The sequence below is a fragment of the Salvelinus sp. IW2-2015 genome, unplaced genomic scaffold (genome assembly GCF_002910315.2).
Source record: "Salvelinus sp. IW2-2015 unplaced genomic scaffold, ASM291031v2 Un_scaffold4153, whole genome shotgun sequence".
NCBI classification, from domain to species: domain Eukaryota; kingdom Metazoa; phylum Chordata; class Actinopteri; order Salmoniformes; family Salmonidae; genus Salvelinus; species Salvelinus sp. IW2-2015.
The window spans coordinates 1,039-21,721 of NW_019945425.1; the positions used below are offsets into that span (position 1 = coordinate 1,039).

Genomic DNA, 20,683 nt, shown 5'->3' on the forward strand with positions numbered 1-20,683 from the left:
TATCTAATTAACTTAAATCTTATTTGAAATTAGGTCCAACCTTCAAAGTTCACAGCTACGTGTAGATGTATTTCCAAAATCGGTCCTCTGTCAAGTTTCAGAGTACAGTTTACTGATTTAGCAACCGTAGTTAGAGGTTAGCTAGCTAACTTACTTAGCTGTCAGTTTGAAAACCACAACCTCGCTCTTTCCTGCTTGTGTCTTCAGGCCGCTCTGCGCTAGAGAAACCCTGAAATAAGTTGAATCTTCTTGGCCTATTTCAATTAAACGACTTTGGCAATGAAATAGCTATTGAGAGTAAGTACCTTCTACTGTAAAAATTTATCGAACTAGTGGCAGTACTACAAATATGGTCCCTCCCTAGTTAGTGAATTGTTTGTAATCAATACAACCCACAGTTCAGAATCATTTGGTTAATATCTGAGAAAAATGTTCTAAACCTGTTTGGGCTTCAATGTCATTAACAAACACCTTAGATCATTGATGACCATACAAGTATTTTTAGCTACTCAAGAACACCTATCCTGGTCTTTAATTAAACTTGTAAATAGTTAGTGGATTTGTAGACTTCTCTAGTTTGTAGTAGAGATTGTAAAAACACTATAGTAGAGCAGATGGTATCGAATAATGACATTGTCTGTCTCAACTGTTCCAGGGTGAAATGAATAGCCTAGTTCCCTGAGTAAACAAAAGTATTTTATTCTAACTCTATCACCACCATCTGTGGAGGGTGAGGCAGAGGTGTCTGAGCTCACACCGCTCTGGTATTTTTATAAAGTGGTCGTGTAAACTACAGACAACAAATGAGAGATGTCTACTGTCTTGTCTTCCTGGGCCACAAGATGAAGGGCTGGTCTGTCTGTCTATCGAGTCATGGTTTATCCTCCACTATGGGTAGCAGTATTATAGAGTTGAATTTATTAGACTATGTTTTTTACTGAGAAGACTGGGTGTCAGCATGTTATTAAATATAGAATAATATACGTTTTGAATGTTAAAAACCGACCATCTGGACCAGTTAAATTGCGATGAAATCTATCTATGCCAGAGTTTTTTTCCCCCAGCGGTGTGGTAAGGGTAACATGGGGCGGGGGGCCACTGCTGCTAAATTAATATATATGTGAAATGGTGTATGCTATTGTACCGTCCATCGCTGTACTTTCACTGAGTCCCCCCTAAGTCTCCTAGTCAGTGGACTATTCTGTAGTGTGATATTGAAGGGGAGTTTTTGCTAGATGACATTTCAGGGGAAAATACAGTTTCTCTAGTAGGCAGGTACAGTAATGTGTTACTGGTGCTGGCGCATGTTGCTCGAGTTCCTTCCTCTTATGACTTGGTTAGTCTCTCTCTTTTTCCAGACCCACTCTGTCCTTTTATCTTTACCACAACTACCAATGCAACACTGTCTAGTTAGCATACCAGCTACTACTAGGACTACATAGCCAGGTCACAAAATCTTCTGTCCATTACCAAATCTCACTTATATTTAACATAACTAATGCAAAGATATGTCAACTGTCTTCTGATTCTATGTTTCCACAGGGTTGTGTGTGCTCAGGCCCTGGGGAGAGTGGTGTGTGTCAGAGTGTGTGTTTACAGAAACACCAGCAGTGAGTGTATGTCTGTCTGTAATCTGCTTCCGCCGGCTGTTTGTGGCATCGGCTGTGAAGTGAACAGGAAGACAGAGGGCTGAAGAGAGAGAAAAATAAGAAATAGAAGAGAGAGGAAGCTGCCGCAGCATGACTGAGTTCTGGGTGTGTTTCAGCTGCTGCATTGGAGAGCAGCCTCAGCCTGTGAGTACACACAACACACAAGAAATCACTGTTTTGTTTACTCCTGACCTTTCAGTCTATGAAGTGTGGACACTAAAGGTGAAGGTGCTAGACACTGAAATAGAACCAGGCCTTCTCATCTTCTGTACTTCTTATCAGCCTGTGTGAGTGTCTGCATAAAACAGTTTCTTTAGTAATCTATTACATTTACATTAAGTCATTTAGCAGACGCTCTTATCAGAGCGATTACAGTTGTGCATTCACCTTATGAATCCAGTGGAAATTTCTTTAATGCTTTACAGAAGAGGCGACGGAGGATAGACCGTTCAATGATCGGAGAACCAACCAACTTTGTTCACACAACACACGTAGGCTCAGGAGACATGGGCATTGGGCTCTCATCAGTACGTACTGACCACCTACCCTCACACAGAAAACAGAGCCTTATGTCATATCTACTAGGTAAAATTCCAAGCAGTTACAAACCGTTATCCAAGTCTTCGGTTCATTATGACGGTGTGTGTGTGTGGTGTATAGGTGAACTCTGTTCAAGCCCAGATGAAATCTAAAGGAGGTTATCAAGGAGGGTCTGAGAGCAATCAGGAATAATGAGGTGAGACACTTTCTGTATAATGTGTTACTATTGTGTTAATACTATGATATCAACGTGTTATCAGTACTGTGTTGCTACTGGGATATCAACGTGTTATCAGTACTGTGTTGCTACTGGGATATCAACGTGTTATCAGTACTGTGTTGCTACTGGGATATCAACGTGTTATCAGTTTGTACTACTGTATATCAACGTGTATCGTACTGTGTTGCTACTGGGATATCAACGTGTTATCAGTATTGTTACTACTGGGATATCAACGTGTTATCAGTACTGTTGTTGCTACTGGGATATCAACGTGTTATCAGTGTTGTTACTACGTAATATCAACGTGTTATCAGTACTGTGTTGCTACTGTGATATCAACGTGTTATCAGTACTTTGTTACCAGCCAACAGCTCTGCACCCCCGCAGTAACTGGCCCAAGACCCCCCCCCCCCTTGCTTCTCCTTCACCCAAATCCAGACAGCTGATGTCCTGAAAGAGCTGCAAAATTTGGATCCCTACAAATCAGCTGGGCTAGACAATCTGGACCCTCTCTTTCTAAAATTATTCGCCGCCATTGTCGCAACCTATTACTAGTCTGTTCAACCTCCCTTTCGAATCGTCTGAGATTCCTATAGATTGGAAAGCGGCCCGGTCATCCCCCTCTTCAAAGGGGGAGCCCCTCTAGACCCAAACTGTTACAGACCTGTATCCATCCTGCCCTGCCTTTCTAAAGTCTTCGAAAGCCAAGTGAACAAACAGATCACCGATCATTTCGAATCCCACTGTACCTTCTCCGCTGTGCAATCTGGTTTCTGAGCTGGTCACGGTGCACCTCAGCCACGCTCAAGGTCCTAAACGATATTATAACCACCATCGATAAAAGACAGTACTGTGCAGCCGACTTCATCGACCTGGCCAAGGCTTTCGACTCTGTCAGTCAACGTATTCTGTCAGGTCGCAGTTGTAAATGAGAACTTGTTCTCAACCAGCCTACCTGGTTAAATAAAGGTGAAATAAAAAAAAATCTTAGCGGCAGACTCAACGGCCTTGGTTTCCTAATGACTGCCTCGCCTGGTTCACTAACTACTTCTCAGATAGAGTTCAGTGTGTCAAATTGGAGGGCCTGTTGTCCGGACTCTGGCAGTCTCTATGGGGGTGCCACAGGGTTCAATTCTCAGGCTGACTCTTTTCTCTGTATTTATCAATGATGTTGCTCTTGCTGCTGGTGATTCTTTGATCCACCTCTACGCAGACGACACCATTCTGTATACATCTGGCCCTTCTTGGACACTGTGTAATAAACCTCCAAACGAGCTTCAACGCCGTACAACACTCCTTCCTTGCCTCCAACTGCTCTTAAACGCTAGTAAAACTAAATGCATGCTCTTCAACCGATCGCTGCCCGCTCCGCCTGCCTAGCATCACTACTCTGGATAGTTCTGACTTAGAATATGTGGACAACTATAAATACCTAGGTGTCTGGCTAGACTGTAAATCTTCCTTCCAGACTCATTAAGCATAACCAATCCAAAATTAAATCTAAAATCGGATTCCTATTTGCAACAAAGCCTCCTTCACTCATGCTGCCAAACATACCCTCGTAAAACTGACTACCTGCCGATCCTTGACTTCGGCGATGTCATTTACAAAATAGCCTCCACCACTCTACTCAACAAATTGGATGTAGTCTATCACAGTGCCACCCATTTTGTCACCAAAGCCCCATATACCACCCACCACTGCGGCCTGTATGCGCTCGTTGGCTGGTCCTTGTTACATATTCGTTGCCAAACCCACTGGCTCCAGGTCATCTATAAGTCTTTGCTAGGTAAAGCTCCGCCTTATCAGCTCACTGTCACCATAGCAACATCCACCCATAGCACACGCTCCAGCAGGTATATTTCACTGGTCATCCCCAAAGCCATCACCCTCTTTGGCTGCCTTTCCTTAGTTTTCTGCTGCCAATGACTGGAACAAATTGCAAAAATCACTGAAGTTGGAGACTTATATCTCCCTCACAACTTCAATCATCGGCTGTCAGAGCAGCTTACCGATCGCTGCAGCTGTACACAGCCCATCTGTGATAGCCCATCTAACCAACTACCTACCCATCTCCATGTTTGTTTGTTTTCTGCTCTTTTGCACACCAGTATTTGTACTTGCACATGCTCATCTGCACATCTATCACTCCAGTCTTAATTGCTAAATTGTAATTATTTCGCCACTATGGCCTATTATTGCCTTACCTCCTTACTTAATTTGCACACACTGTATACAGATTTTCTATTGTGTTATTGACTGTACGTTTGTTTATCCCATGCCATGTTTAATTCTGTTGTTTTTGTCGCACTGCTTTGCTTTATCTTGGCCAGGTCGCAGTTGTAAATGAGAACTTGTTCTCAACTGGCCTACCTGGTTAAATAAAGGTGAAATAAATTTTAAAAAACTACTGTGATATCAAYGTGTTTTCAGTACTGTTACTACTGTGATATCTACGTGTTTTCAGTACTGTGACGTCAACGTATTATCAGTACCGTGTTGCTACTGTGATGTCAACATGTTATCAGTACCGTGTTGCTACTGTGATGTCAACATGTTATCAGTACTGTGTTAACATGATCCTTGTGTCTACGAAAGCTTCATTCAACGTTTGTGTAATAAGTTTAAACTTTACATTAATGTACATTTGCCAGCTGCATATACACTGCTTTACATGAATGTGATGTGTGTATGTATTATTTGTCCACAGACAGATAAGAAGCCTGTGCTAACTACTGCTGTAGATCTGAAGAGGAGGCATTGTAAAGACACTCTTATCTGAACCAGACAAAGGACCACATGATGAAACCACCCAGGAACGTGTATATAATTCATTTATATTAAATCACTGCTATCTGTCTGTCTGCCATGCTGTTGCACTGTAAGAGTAGAAAAYGGATCACAATTGTGTGTGTGTGTGCGCCTGTGTGAACAAATGTTTTACTCAAATGTTCAGGAGTGTGTGGTTGTGTTTTTAGGCCTTGCCTGTATTTATAGTCGGATTTGTGGAAAAATTACTTTTCATGTGGTGGCTGRGCCACTGTGGAGATATGAGGCACATGATTAGTAGTATCTGCTTCATTATCAAATCATAAACTACAAACTTTAAACTACAGACTTGAAATGTCTATCTGTTTGTGTCCCAAATGGAACCCTAGTCCTCATATAGTGTGCTACTTTTGACCAGAGACACATGGGCCCTGGTCAAAATTAATGCACTATATAGGGCATATGTTGAAATTGGGAACAGAGACCATTTTAACCGCTTTATTCTGTTAAACATCCCATGTTCTTTGAGTTGCCTTCAGGAGTAAGTAAAGAATGCTGTTTTCCAATGAACTTGAAATGTGTAGGTAGGGCACACTGGACCATTTTGTTTCTTGTACACACTTGTTCAGAAGCTTTAAAGCTTTTGTATTGATTTCAGCCAATGTGTTTTTATACATGTAGTATTTTTCTCATTCATTAGCTAGAATCTTAATAAAAAAAAATTCTATGCCATCATAGAGAAGTCTTTCTTTGTCAGATTTGACTAGCTATATCTGATCGTCCCTCCTGGAACACTCAAATGGCACACTATTCCCTATATAGTGCACTACTACCATATGGGGCCTGGCCAAAAGTAGTGCACTATAAAGGAAATGGTGCAATTTGGGAAACATACTCAGTTTAATGACCCATCACTATGATAAGTAGATGTTATTAACACTTACCCCCTTACATGGTCAATATGTGGACAAGGAGAAAATCTCATGTGGTTTCGACCCGCCTCCTCAAAACCCATTGGAGGAGAAGGTCAGAGAGGAGGGACCCCGGGCTTTCTCGTCCAATGGATTTTGAGGAGTCGAGAGGACGCAAGGAGTATGCAATTAGATTCTACCACTTGCATGACTTTGACATTTGACTCACAATGCTGCATTCAAAACAACTGGGAACTCAGGAATCTCTCACTAATGAAATCAGTGCGTTCAAGACAACTGAGAACTCTGAGGGGGGAAAAAAACTAGCTCCGACTGGGACAAATMTTTTGGATGGTCAACCAACTTGGAATTCCATGTCGGAAACTAGGCCATCTTTCTAGAGCTCCTTCTTCTGACCTGAAGATCACTGACGTCATGATTTGACCACGTTTTTTCCCCAGTTGTCTTGAAAGGACAATAATCATAGTCATTGGTTGTAATGGATGCCTTAGTTTCCCTGTACACTCACAAACAGAAGGTGTAACCAGACACATCACATGTGAACTATCTTGGGTTAGTTGTAATTATCTTCGGTACACTTGAAGACAGTTATATAAACAACATTTACCATGATATTTATACTGAGAAGAGATATTGACATCTAATGATATGGAAACAGTGAATGCATTGATAAAATGCAGTGCATGTCAGCGTTTGCCAAGATTTTGTCAGCTGTCACGAGATCCATCAGCATGAGAAACAGGAAGGGAATGGCTAACTCTAAAAAACGATGATGCGAGTACAATAAAAGGGACGACATTGAAACTAGTGGTGTGCCAAATCACAGATTATAGTTGTTTTTTCTGAATACGATTTTTACTCAATTCCGTATGTTACCGACATGGCAAAAACTCCGTGGATTATTATTTTATCAGTCATTCTCCGGTCATCTCAGGTAAAATGGGAAGTTAGCTGTTATGCTAGCTAAAGCTAGCTAGTTAGCTCACGGTATTTATCATAACAGTACAGAGATAGATGTAGCTAGCTAGCAAGCCAGGTCCAACTATGTCAACAACTATGTGATATTTATTTCACAAATACTATCGACAAATGGATAATGTCACCTTTACAATTGTCATTTCGAGTGTCTATCCTGTTAGGCAAGTGTGCCATGTTCATGTAGCTAGCTAGCCAATTAGCCACCAGCTAAGTTTGCCAGCTGAGCTCTTTTCTGGCTTGGCTATGGGGAAGTACCCACCTTTCCAGGCTTCAGAGTGGAACAGATACTGACAGTGTAATGAAAAAGTGTTACACTGCTAACACTGATCAGTCTCTGAACAAACGATCTGTTGTTGTTTCTTATACTTTGTTTACTTTGAAATACATGTTGGTTGTATGCATTTCACTTAGTTACTGTTTTTATTCCACACAGGTGATCTGTCAAGAGGCAATCTTGCACATCTCAAATGCAGCCACAGATAAAGAATACTGCCTGGTCTACAACTCCTTATGGACCAACCTGTCACTCTCACTCAGCGCTGCTGTAAGTCCAGTCCAGCAACATCGCCATTCTGTTATTCAGCTACCCTATGCCCCCATTTGCTCCAGCCTCGACTGTGTTAGACTTTAGTATCTGTTGGTGAACCCACAGAACTTTTGCGAACCTCACCTGACATCCAGCCTGCTGTTAGGTGGCTCTGGGATTCAGCCTTGCTACAGTGACAATACATCATAGCTATTAATATATTGATTGTCTAACTGTACCTGTTGTCCTGTGTTAGACTGCGTATCCTCTGGTGAACCTGTCGTCCAGGCTACTGTGTAGCTCTGCAGGGGTGAGCCCAGACATAGTGAGAGGCAAGGCGGTGGTGGTCAAGAGTGGGGAGTGTAACATCAGCCAGAAGGCTGTGGTAGCCCAAGACCTGGGGGCTGCAGCTCTGATCGTTGCCAGTACTAAATCTATGGTAATACTTTGATAATGGATCTACAATGTATCAAAGGTGTATCTACAATGTATTTACAATGTATCAATAGTGTTACCTCCAATGTGTTTATGATGCAACACTTAATTTACATCTATGGTATAACATGATAGGCCTACATCTTTGTGTGTGCTTTTTAAGACATGTGTTTTGTTTTGTCTCTCATTTGATTGCTTCTAAAGAGTCCCCCGGGAGCCAATGTGACAGAGTATGAGAAGGTCCAGATTCCGCTGGCTCTGATGAGATACAGGGACTTCCTGGACGCTCAGAATGTGAGTTCTCTGATACTGTAGGTCCTCTGGTATAGAGGTCACTACAACGCACTATAAGATATGGTATAGTGCTTATTCACGCCTTCTAATTGACTTCTCATCTACAGTATTTCTTTCAATCAATAAGAATAGACATGAGACACTAGTGTGTGTGTGTGTCTCAGGTGTGTTAGTGTTTGATCTCTCTGTGTGTTTCTCCAGGTGTTTGGTGAGGAGATGCAGGTTAGGCTGTATGCCCCGGCGGTGCCTGTGTTTGATGTCAGCATTGTGGTCATGCTTCTCATAGGAGTGGTGACTGTTGCTCTGGGAGGCTACTGGAGCGGAGCCTGTGAGAGGTGAGACTGCACGCACACACACACACACACGTTTCTTTATTTCCTTCGGAAAAGGACAGCCATGCACGCTGTCCACTCTTCAGCCACTCTACACTCTGTGTAACAGTCTGTGTTTTGTGTGTGTCTGTGTGTCAGAGAGAGGCTGAGTGGTCTCGAGGAGAGGAGGAGAGGAGAAGAGTGACAGTGGGGACTTGGCTCTGTACTCTCCCCTAAAGGTGGTCATTTTTGTAGGTCTGATGTGTCTGATGCTGGTACTCATGTACTTCTTCTACAAGTACCTGGGTGAGTCTTTCACTCTGGCAAACACTGCTTAATATATTTGTATTACATTTTCATAATGTATTACGTTTATTAACAGTTTATTAACAGTTTTATATGCAAAGCAAACATACCACACCAGAAGCTGTTAGACACTCAGTGATCATCTCATAATGAGTTAGTTCAGGAGTGTTTTGACACTTTGTGTGTGTGTGTGTGTGTGTGTGTGTGTGTGTGTGTGTGTGTGTGTGTGTGTGTGTGTGTGTGTGTGTGTGTGTGTGTGTGTGTGTGTGTGTGTGTGTGTGTGTGTGTGTGTCCAGTGTATGTGATCATCGCCATATTTTGCCTAGCGTCAGCCACCGCCCTCTTCAGCTGTCTGGACGCCCTGTTGGACCTGGCCAAGTGTAGCCCCATGAGGACACACACACACACACACACACACATACACATACACATACACACACACACACCATTTTCCTAGGGTTCCATAACAACATAGCCCCCCCCAAACAAGGAAAACAAAGTATTGTCTGCAAAATGTCACAGCTCATTAAAATCATGGTTTTTACAGAGAGTCAAGGTTTTCTATAGTAACAACGTAAAGTAGGTTTCCCTGTTCCACAGACATCTGTCCTCCCTGTCAGTTTCTCTGTCTGTTCATAGACATCTGTCCCCCTGTCAGTTTTCTGTCTGTTCCATAGACATCTGTCCTCCTGTCAGTTTCTCTGTCTGTTCCATAGACATCTGTCCTCCCTGTCAGTTTCTCTGTCTGTTCCATAGACATCTGTCCTCCCTGTCAGTTTCTCTGTCTGTTCCACAGACATCTGTCCTCCCTGTCAGTTTCTCTGTCTGTTCCAAAGACATCTGTCCTCCCTGTCAGTTTCTCTGTCTGTTCCATAGACATCTGTCCTCCGTGTCAGTTTCTCTGTCTGTTCCATAGACATCTGTCCTCCCTGTCAGTTTCTCTGTCTGTTCCATAGACAACTCATAGGTCATAGTTTCATATGGAAGTTCTGAGAAGTAAAAAATGAAGAAGTGAATCAGACACATACCAGTCTCCTTGAACATCTCTCTCTCTCCCCTCACTCACCTCACTCACTCACTCACTCACTCACTCACTCACTCATCTCACTCACTCACTCACTCACTCACTCACTCATCACTCACTCACTCTCACCACCCACACACACACACACACACACACACACGTGTTTTTGTGAGTAATACGGACCTTTCTGTGGTTGCTGCGGTCTTTCTCTCTTCTCTCATGTGTGTTGTGTTCCTCCAGTGTGACGGTCCTGGGTGGGAGTGTATCTGTGAGGTCGGTGCTGCTGTCTGCTGTGTGTGTCACCGTAGCCGTGGTCTGGGGAGTCTACAGGAACGAGGACAGGTACTGTCTATCTACACACACACACACACACACACACACACACACACACACACACACACACACACACACACACACACACACACACACACACACCATCACACACCCACACATGACATACACACCCCTTGGGAATTCTTGGATGGGTGGACAGGAAGCAGGAAGTGGTGTTTGGGGTGAGGGAGTCTGGAGGACTCGGACGTCATCAACAGAGTAGAGGTGTGTTGTTGCTGTTAGTTTAGTTTTAGCTTAGTTCAGCATCACTACTGCCTCATTGACTCTGACTACTGTCTCTGAATGTGTCTCAAATGGTTCTCTATTCCCTATAGTGCTACTTATGCTGGTCCAAAAGTAGTGCACTTATAGGGAGTAGGGTGCAATTTGAGACCGCTTTCTGACAGACAGAAACTCTTAGTCTCTCTAATTTCCAATAACAGAATAACATCATGGTGGGTAATGTTTGTGTGTGTATTCATACAGGGCTCGCTAGTGACTGTCCTTAGACCTTAGCACAATAGAGGTATTAGTGGACAGGATCATTAAATGTCCCCAGTCTACAACAGCAACACACGGTCCGCAGCTAATCTCCTGTGAAACTTTTCCATGAGCGAAAGCATGGTGGATAATTATAATGTTCTAGAGAATGTGGTTTCACTTCCCTTTCCACCRTCACACATTGTAACTCACTCAGATTATACATTTACTCATTCACTGGATCATTACTTGGAAAATGCTCTTATTTTTGCATTTATAAAACTCTAACTAAAACTAAACTAACAATGAATTCCTGGGCCATTTCAGGGTAAAGCACAGGAACCATTGTCAATGGTTGTCCTCATGTTTGTGAGGATAAGCTTGACATGCACTTTATAACCTATTTCTTTATTACCATTATTTCATCCGTTTGGTTATATTTAATAGTTAGTTGACAGGCTGAAGTGTGTTGTTGAAAAAAATGAAGAAAATAAACCTTGTACTCTACTTGATTGCCAGGTGGATCTGGATCCTACAGGACCTCCTGGGTGTGGCCTTCTGTCTCAACTTCCTAAAGACCATCTCACTGTCCAACTTCAAGGTGAAATCATCACTCTGACCCTCTGATCTTCAGTCACAAAGAGGGCCACTCTCTGGCTGAGACAGTTGGACACGTCCATAGAGATAGATCAATACTTGGAAATAAACAGTTTTTACATTGACATTGACATTGAGGACTTCCACCGTTTTAAAGTAGTCAACTGGGTGGGATCAGCCAATGAATTATACTCGTGAGAAACAATTCCGTAACTGCAGGTGGCAGTAGATCACCAACCTTGGCTTTTATACCTGTTCAAACAACACACTCCAGGTGGCAGTATGCACCATTTCAGTTTGTTTACCAACWCATAGAAGTAGTAGAAGAAAAAGTACTACTTCAAAATGGAGATCGCCTCAATGGCGCTGCCTATAATCTAACAGACGCCATAATGGGTCAGGTAAAAATATGTCGTCTAACTAAGTCTATGGACACGTCTCTAAACATCTGTTCTCTCTTTCCCTCTCTCTTTCTTCTCTCTCCCCCTCAACTGACTTCCATCCCTCCTCCACCCCCCCTCTCTCTCCCCCTCTCTCTTCCCCCTCTTTCTCTCTCTCCCCCCTCTCTCCCCCTCTTTCTCTCTCTCCCCCTCCCCCCTCAGATCTGTGTGATCCTGTTGAGTCTGCTGCTGTTGTATGATGTGTTCTTTGTCTTCATCACTCCTCTGTTCATGCCGGTGAGTCACTTTCCCCTTTAAATACAGTGCAATGTTATTGTTCTATTTTTTTTAATAGACAGGTTAAATACATTGTCCCACGTTTTAAGTGTTTTATATTTACAGAATGGGGAGAGCATCATGGTCCAAGTGGCCCTGGGTCCAGATGCAGCAGGAGAGAAGGTAACCACTCATCTGTCTGTCTCTCTGTCTGTCTGCCTGTCTGCCTATATGTCTCTCTCTCTCTGTGTCTGTCAAAACTTGAATCTTCAATCTCTGGATGTTAAAATGGCTTGATTAACAATCAGTAGGGTCAGGAGTTTTCCTTGACTGAGTGTTCCCCGACCCAGTAAACACTCCTGCCCCTAACTAGAATCAGGCTACGTAGCTGTGATCTCATCTGCTGTGTACCGTTGCAGCATTGCGGTCTGAATGGCTGACTGTCTAACTGAGGATGCGTTTCAAATGGCACCCTATTCCTTACATAGTGCYTTACTTTTGACCAGAGCGCCTTGGGCCCTGATTAAAAATAGTGCACTATGTAGGGAATAGTGCCATTTGGGATGCAAACTGACTGCGTCTGGTTGGGGTGTTCTGTCTCGACGCAGGGTAACACGGTGGAGGTGCCAGCCGAACCCTCGACTCCATATGAGAAAGTAAGACCCCAGCGCTTTACTGCTCCTTCATATTACTTGTTATAATTATCAATTCATCTCTACTACTCAGATTCATATGTACTGTTAATTGTCAATTCTCTCTACTACTCAGATTCATATGTACTGTTAATTATCAATTCATCTCTACTACTTCAGATTCATATGTACTTTTTAATTGATCAATTCATCTCTACTACTCAGATTCATATGTACTGTTAATGATCAATTCATCTCTACTACTCAGATTCATATGTACTGTTAATGATCAATTCATCTTCTACTACTCAGATTCATATGTACTGTTAATGATCAATTCATCCTCTACTACTCAGATTCATATGTACTGTTAATGATCAATTCATCTCTACTACTCAGATTCATATGTACTGTTAATGATCAATTCATCTCTACTACTCAGATTCATATATGTATGTTAATGATCAATTCATCTCTACTACTCAGATTCATATGTACTGTTAATGATCAATTCATTCTATACTATCAGATTCATATGTACTGTTATGATCAATTCATCTCTCTACTACTCAGATTCATATGTACTGTTAATGATCAATTCATCTCTACTACTCAGATTCATAATGTACTGTTAATGATCATTTCATCTCACTACTCAGATTCATATGTACTGTTAATGATCAATTCATCTCTACTACTCAGATTCATATGTACTGTTAATGATCAATTCATCTCTACTACTCAGATTCATATGTACTGTTAATGATCAATTCATCTCTACTACTCAGATTCATATGTACTGTTAATGATCAATTCATCTCTACTACTCAGATTCATATGTACTGTTTAATGATCAATTCATCTCTACTACTCAGATTCATATGTACTGTTAATGATCATTTCATCTCTACTACTCAGATTCATATGTACTGTTAATGATCAATTCATCTCTACTATCAGATTCATATGTACTGTTAATGATCAATTCATCTTCTACTACTCAGATTCATATGTACTTTATGAAATCTCATATGATCGTTAAGGACAATTCATCTCTACTACTCAGATTCATATGTACTGTTAATGATCAATTCATCTCTACTACTCAGATTCATATGTACTGTTAATTATCAATTCAATKAATCTCTTTACTGCTCAGATTCATATGTACTGTTAATTATCAAWTMAATTCATCTCTGCGCTCTGTTAGTTTTAGAAAGACATTGTTTACAAACAATGAAGTCAAACAGCCATAGATGTTATTCTGGGGTAAGACAGTTCTACTAAGTTCATAAGACATATTCTTCAAGAATAAATGGGCATTTTATATAAATATTCTAGATTGTTCCTTGCTTTGGAAATGTAAACATACGTTTACCATGCCAATAAAGACCCTAAAATTGAAATGGAATTGAATTGAGAGACAGAACATACAGTACATACCAACCAACTATCACATGACCGGCTCTTATGTCACGTGACAGCTGTGTTAACGTCTGATTCGTCATGTGTAGGGCCAAGAGTTTTTATCACGTAGTCCTGGCTCTAACAAACTTCTTAATCTGAATTTAATAAAACATTGATATATTTGTTGTGTGATTTGGTGGTGAACTGATTGCTTTCCTGTGTGTCTCATGTTCATGTCATTAACAAACACTACGGCTTGACAGTTGGCATATTTACATTACATGTATGTCTGTTTTCTGTTTTGTAATGGAAGTACTGTAATTGGTTTTGATTCAGAATCTATCATAGTGAATCCTCAGTATGTCTCTCTGTGATTGATTTGAGTTTTAGTTTAGTTTTGGTTGAGCTTTAGTTAACTGTTAGTCAATTGTTATTTAACAGCGTGTTAGATGGTTTTTATTTAATCATTAGTTGACCGTTAGTTGACCGTTGCCTGTGTTGTCTCCCTGGTAGCTCCCGGTAGTGATGCGTGTTCCACGGTTCTCCGCTTGGACACAGAACCTGTGTGGCATGCAGTTCTCCATCCTGGGCTATGGGGACATCATCGTACCAGGTGAGATAAACATGTCTGCATCCCAAATGGCATCCTATGCCCTATATAGTGCACTACTTTTGACCAGAGCTAGGGTTGCAAAGGGAGGGTATATTACGGTAAACTTTACAAGTTTACCAGTAAACGACCAGAATTACGGTAACGTACGTTTTTATTTTATCAGATACCWTYTAGTGGGCTTTTTGGGTACTTCAGATTATCACAGGTGTCTGTAATTATCTAAATATAATAAAATATATACAATAATAAAATAATGACAAAACAGAATGACAAAACTATAAAACATTATCCTAAATATGAACCATCAACTTAGTGAATACCATTAGTGTTTAACAGGAGGGTTTCAGCATGAAATATCTTTCTATTTATTTAACTATGTTAATATGTCTTTGTTGTCAATGTTTTGGTAMCAAACTGGTGACAGTTGTGAAGAAAGTCAATAGTTGGAAGAGTTGCAGAGTTAATTGAAAAAAATGCCATTGTTGTTGAAATGCTTTTTTCATTCATTTGTTTTTTTTTCTTGAACCATATGGTCTATCCACTGGAAACTCATGGACAATATGGACACAGATAAATTACCATAGATTGCCATAGATTACCTGTTAATTACCAAAATGACTGAAGATTCTGGTAACTTTGGTAAATTACCAGTAGCTTTGCAACAATAACCAGAGCCCTATGGGTCCATGTTTCTAGACAATGATCTAAGGTCAGTATTATGCTTCCCTCTATAATGGTTATAATTAGGATGTGTGGAGAGTGTAAGCTGATCCTAGATCTGTTCATAAGGTAATTTTCTTCCTGGTGCGATCTAAAGCTCCATCTTCACACCCTTCTGTTCTGCCTTCTCATTGGACGATAGCTTCAGACCTTCATATATTCTGTTTGCTGATTGGCCCAACAGGTCTTCTTGTGGCCTATTGCAGCAGGTTTGATGTGTGGGTCAACAGCCCCAAGAAGATCTACCTTTTCTGCTGCTGCATAGGTAACGACATGGACATTATCAATATGTTACTGATCATTATCATCATCGTGTTGATCATCTCCTCTCCACCCCTCCCCCAGCCTACCTGTGTGGTATGGTTTTGACGTTTGCGGTGATGTTGGTGACTAAGATGGGGCAGCCAGCCCTGCTCTACCTGGTTCCATTCACCCTGCTAGGATCTGCTCTGCTGGCCTGGAGGAGAGGGGAGATGAGGCAGTTCTGGAACGGGACAACCTACGAGGTGAGAGGACAAGACACTTTTCCTTAGGTGGTTGGAATTCAGTTTATTTAATTACATTTAATTGAATATTTGATCACTTCAAAGGGTTTGGGCCTAATTCCATTTCAAACTCAGGAAATGAATTTAAATTTGATTATACATGTTTTTGTTCTCATTATGTATTTCTAATATGGAGGGTTGTTTACAGTAGTGTGTGATGTAATGATGATGATTTAATCTCCATCAGGTGTTGGACTCCACCAGGGAACCCTTACTGCCAGGTGTGCTTTCACCCCCTGACCTCTAACCCCTGAGGCCCAGTAAGGGCTACTCACGCTCTCTTCTACTGCATCCTCCCGCCATCTAGCTACCCTATGTCTCCAGACTACCATTATGTTTTCTTCTTTCACAGCCTTTCAGCCTTTACTTCAAACATTTAGCAAATCAAAAACATAACACTGGAATGTCAACTTGAGTTATGTGTAATATCATGTTACATACTCAGACCAGCTGTACCCGACGTGGTCACTAGATGTCACTAGAGTCCTGGAAATGCCAGATTTCACTAGCTTGGAACACACACACATTAGGTTAGAAAAGTCTGTTTCTATTGTTTTATTTCTTTAGTCTGTTTGTCAATGTCTGCATCCCTTAATTTTTTTTCAACAGCCGTCCATCTCTCCTTACCAGAGTACAATCATCTCATAACGTTTTTGTGAGTTTGAATTTTCCCCGTGCAGCTGTGTTTTATTCAGAGGGGGAGTTGCCACGTGGGAGCTTTGTTTGTTGTATGTTTTGTCATGTGCGTGTCGTCATGCTTTCTGTAAACCTGTGGTTTGCTTCTGTTCAGAAGGGTGAACATTTCAGAACGTTGCAGTTAGAAATGCAATGCATAGAACAGACCACAATAGGCTATTCTCTATGACAATGAAGATAAATGTCTGTTCTACATGACGTTCTGTACAGTTTCACCCTCCTGAATAAGCCTGGGCTGTGCAAAGCAGACTGTCTGTTGGCTACTGGACTAAGCTTTATGTTGTATCACATATGTCTGTCTTATACTGATAAACTCCTCTCCTCCACTCCCTCTCCTAGATGGAACACCTGACGATGGCACGCGGAGGAGGAAAGTGCTGACTACAGCTGATCTAGGAGCCAACTAACAAGCCAAACGCAGGGGCTCTTTTCTACTCTTCAAATCAAGCATCTAGTTTATCATCCATGGGATGCAAGGGAAATACTATAGCTAGTCTATCAATCAATAGGATTTATACTGGGGAGGGGTAAGGGGTCAGGGGTGGGTCTCTGTTGATTGGACAGTGAGACAGTTTAATTGGAGAGGCTTACTAGTGGCTAAGAACTATAATATTAAAATGATGCCTAAACTGTGTTGCCTTGGTAAAAGATACAAGTGATTTATTGAGAAAGCACTTTAATACTCATGTTGGCAGGTTTTGGGGGATTTTAAATTCAAAGTTAAACTGTAGGTGAAGATAGATTTTTTGTATTTTCTTCGATAACARCTGTTCTGGGGTTTTCTGTATAACTTGTTTGTGTTATTGAGAAACACATTCTTTGATTGCTTTTGTTGCCTTAAATTAGTCCAATCTGATTTGAGCTCTGAGTGTGTTCTGTGGCCTGTACTTTATCTAACACTTCATGTCTCTTTAAAGCTCACAGTTAACTATGACATAACTGATTGAAATAATGATAGACTAACAAAAACTCACTGTATAAGTTGAATCAGCTGTGTTACTGCCTCGCTGGAGCAAAAGCCTGCACCCACACTGGCCCTTTGCAGATATCTTTGTCCACCTGTGAGCTAGGTCACTGTGGGGATGGGGCTGGTCAGTGTTACACGGCTCTGTACCTGTACTTGTTACCACCGGTACTTTAGAAAGAGCAAATATTGAGTTAGTGAGTTTGGGAAGGCACTGACTGACTGCTGAGCCCATGGTACCCATTAATGAATTACTTTATAGATTTGTATTGTCTAACTACCATCCTCATAAATGTACAGAGAGAGTGAGAAAGAGGGAGGGTGGGGGAGGAAGGCCTGGGATGAGTGAGGAAGGGGGAGAGCGAGAATAGCAGAGAAAGGGAGGGAGATGGAGAGCTCAAACTTGGAGAGTACATTAAAGAGGGAGAACAAGTTAGGGAGGTGGCTTTTTGTACTGTTGCAAAATGTAATTTTTTTGGGTTCATCTGTGGAGTTCGTCATGTTTCAGCCTGTTGTAGTTTATTACTGGTGACTTGCCACTTCTTGCCTACATAYCAGTCAGATTGAGAATGAGAAGTATGTAGATCTACCACATTGACCTAGAAACCTGTTTACAGTACACGCTTACGCCTGTTGCATAATATACTTATCCAAACACTCATCCCATGGCAATACACTTTAATATCAATGCGGGTATTAATCAATCAAATAATTGATCAATATTCAGGTATTTGCCCCCCCCTGTCATGTGACGTGCTCAGTGCTCGGGGGCTGACTCAGCTGGCTTCGTCACGCAGCGGCGTCAGTTCAGAGTCGCACAATTATGAAAAAGCAACCTTCCGCTGGAGCTGCAGCTAGGGCAGATTTCACCAGCGACAACTGGACTTTCCTTCCAAGGCTAACAGAAAAGAACACCGCCGATAGATGGATAAAAGCCTCGGAGAAGCTCTTCCTGAGTCTCAACGGTGAAGAGAATGGTACGAGATCCAACCAAAGTGCTCTTCTGCGTTTGTTTGTCCAGTAGAATGTTTGAGGTAGAATGGGGGCTTCTAGAATGTCAGGTCGGAAGATCGAGCGAGTCGATTGAGATATGAGTAGTTGGCAGTTATTTACATGCTGCTTGATTGTCAAGAAGATCATGATCAGTTGGTATTGSATACTTGTGTTTAACTATCTATGTAGAATAACGTTGGATATGGTTCAGTGGCTAGCCAGTGCCACCGACATCTGGGTAAAACATCTGGGCACCTTTTGCATTGGTAGTAAAAAGGTATCGGCCGAACGTTCGCTGAAATGCAAACTGCGGCTGGCTGAGTCTAGCGATGCCGCGGCTAGGTAGTTGAGCTAGCTAACGTTCGCATTACCATCAATCCACAATGGCGTTAGATGCTAACTAGTGAGCCAACTCCAGTTAGCTCTGTCCGCCAATAGACTTGAGTACAAAGCGATGTGACTGCAGAGCCATGCCAACTCGTGCGTGCCCTCGTGCGATGACTTGACAAAGTTGGATTCCAAGAAAAGGGGTGGAGATGACATTGTCCCCGCGAGACAGTACTGGGACCCACAATTCAAGGCTTGCCTTTATTAGTCTTGACTAGCTTGCAAATTAGCTGTGTTTTAATTTTGCGTAAATTATCAGAGATTGTGTCGCTAACTCGTGGTATTGTTGTCTTTGCTATGGCAAGTTGTCATTAAACAATAGCTTAGCCAGCTACATTAGCTGACGAATTTCTGTCTTTGTGGAACCCCGAGGGGAATCAGTCTCTGGATTGTTCATCTAGCTAGCTAACACCACTGACTAGCATAGTTAAGCTATATATAATGGTTTGAAGCTTCTGATCAGCTTGTCATCAGACCGCTAAAAGTCAGTTGAAAACACACTCTTGAAGAGTTTCAGGCTACATCGGGCCACTGTCAAGTCGTCGCCGGTTCGCGTTTGGCCAGACAGACAGTGCATGTGGCGTCACTAATTGTGCGCGGTGGTCTGGTTGTCATGCTGCTGTGTGTGATGGTTTGTTGTAGTCCCCATGTGTTCCTGTCCAGCGGTTTCAGGCAGATGAATGCATGCAGGCTACAGGATATAGAACGGACACCAGCAAATGGTCCCCCGATATAATAGAACATAATTAAACAATAGAACCACATAAGTCCTACTTCCATCTGTTTTAGACTCAGGGGATCATTAGACCACGATTCATTTTTTGCAAGTGTCAAAGGCCTTTATACGCTCTGTCCATTCTATACTGAACAAAAATTTAAACGCAACATGTAAAGTGTTGGTCCCATGTTTCATGAGCTGAAATAGAAGATCCCAGAAATGTTCCATACACAAAAAACGTATTTCTCTAAAATGTGTTTACAACTCTGTTAGTAAGCACTTTTCTTTTGCCAAGATATCCATCTACCTGACAGGTGTGCATAGCGAATCATTACACAGGTGCACCTTGTGCTGGGCAATAAAAGGCCACTCTAAAATTTGGCAGTATTCCAACCTGCCACACAACTGCAGACCACGTGTATGGTGTTGTATGGGCGAGCTGTTTGCTGATGTCAACGTTGTGAACAGAGTGCCCCATGGTGAGGTTATGGTATAGGCAGGCTTAAGCTACGGACAATGACACAATTGGATTTTACGATGGCAATTTGAATGCACAGATACTGTGATGAGATCCTGAGGCCCATTGGTGTGCCATTCATCTGCCGCCATCTTGTTTCAGCATGATAATGCACAGCCCCATGTCGCAAGGATCTTTACAGAATTCTTGAAGTTGAAATTGTTCCCAGTTCATCCATGGCCTGCATACTCACCAGACATGTCACCCATTGAGCATGTTTGGGATGCTCTGGATCAACATGTACGACAGCGTGTTCCAGTTCCCGCCAATATTCAGCAACTTCGCACAGCCATTGAATAGGAGTGGGACAACATTCCACAGGCCACAATCAACATCCTGATCAACACAATGCGAATGAGATGTGTCGTGCTGCATGAKGCAAATAGTGATCACACCAGATATTGACTGGTTTTCTGATCCATGCCCCTACTTTTTTTT

At 41.9% G+C, this 20,683-nt stretch overlaps 1 protein-coding gene and 1 long non-coding RNA gene across 2 annotated transcripts; both read left to right on the forward strand.

Moving 5' to 3' along the window:
- The first annotated feature begins 2,372 nt into the window (after positions 1 to 2,372).
- LOC112076947 (uncharacterized) lies at positions 2,373 to 5,295 on the forward strand. Its single transcript, XR_002895297.2, has 3 exons — positions 2,373 to 2,385; positions 4,746 to 4,799; positions 5,123 to 5,295. It is a non-coding gene; the product is annotated as an uncharacterized lncRNA (long non-coding RNA).
- A 1,535-nt stretch (positions 5,296 to 6,830) lies between these two features.
- LOC112076946 (signal peptide peptidase-like 2A) lies at positions 6,831 to 17,522 on the forward strand. Its single transcript, XM_070441511.1, is given in 19 exon segments — positions 6,831 to 7,047; positions 7,525 to 7,635; positions 7,874 to 8,056; positions 8,257 to 8,346; positions 8,548 to 8,681; positions 8,817 to 8,840; positions 8,842 to 8,963; positions 9,260 to 9,354; positions 10,226 to 10,329; positions 11,320 to 11,401; positions 12,000 to 12,074; positions 12,180 to 12,236; positions 12,662 to 12,709; positions 14,606 to 14,705; positions 15,610 to 15,690; positions 15,771 to 15,931; positions 16,158 to 16,191; positions 16,580 to 16,625; positions 17,006 to 17,522. Coding segments are annotated over 19 exon segments (1,614 nt in total). The 5' UTR covers positions 6,831 to 6,993; the 3' UTR covers positions 17,019 to 17,522.
- The last annotated feature ends 3,161 nt before the right edge of the window (positions 17,523 to 20,683 follow it).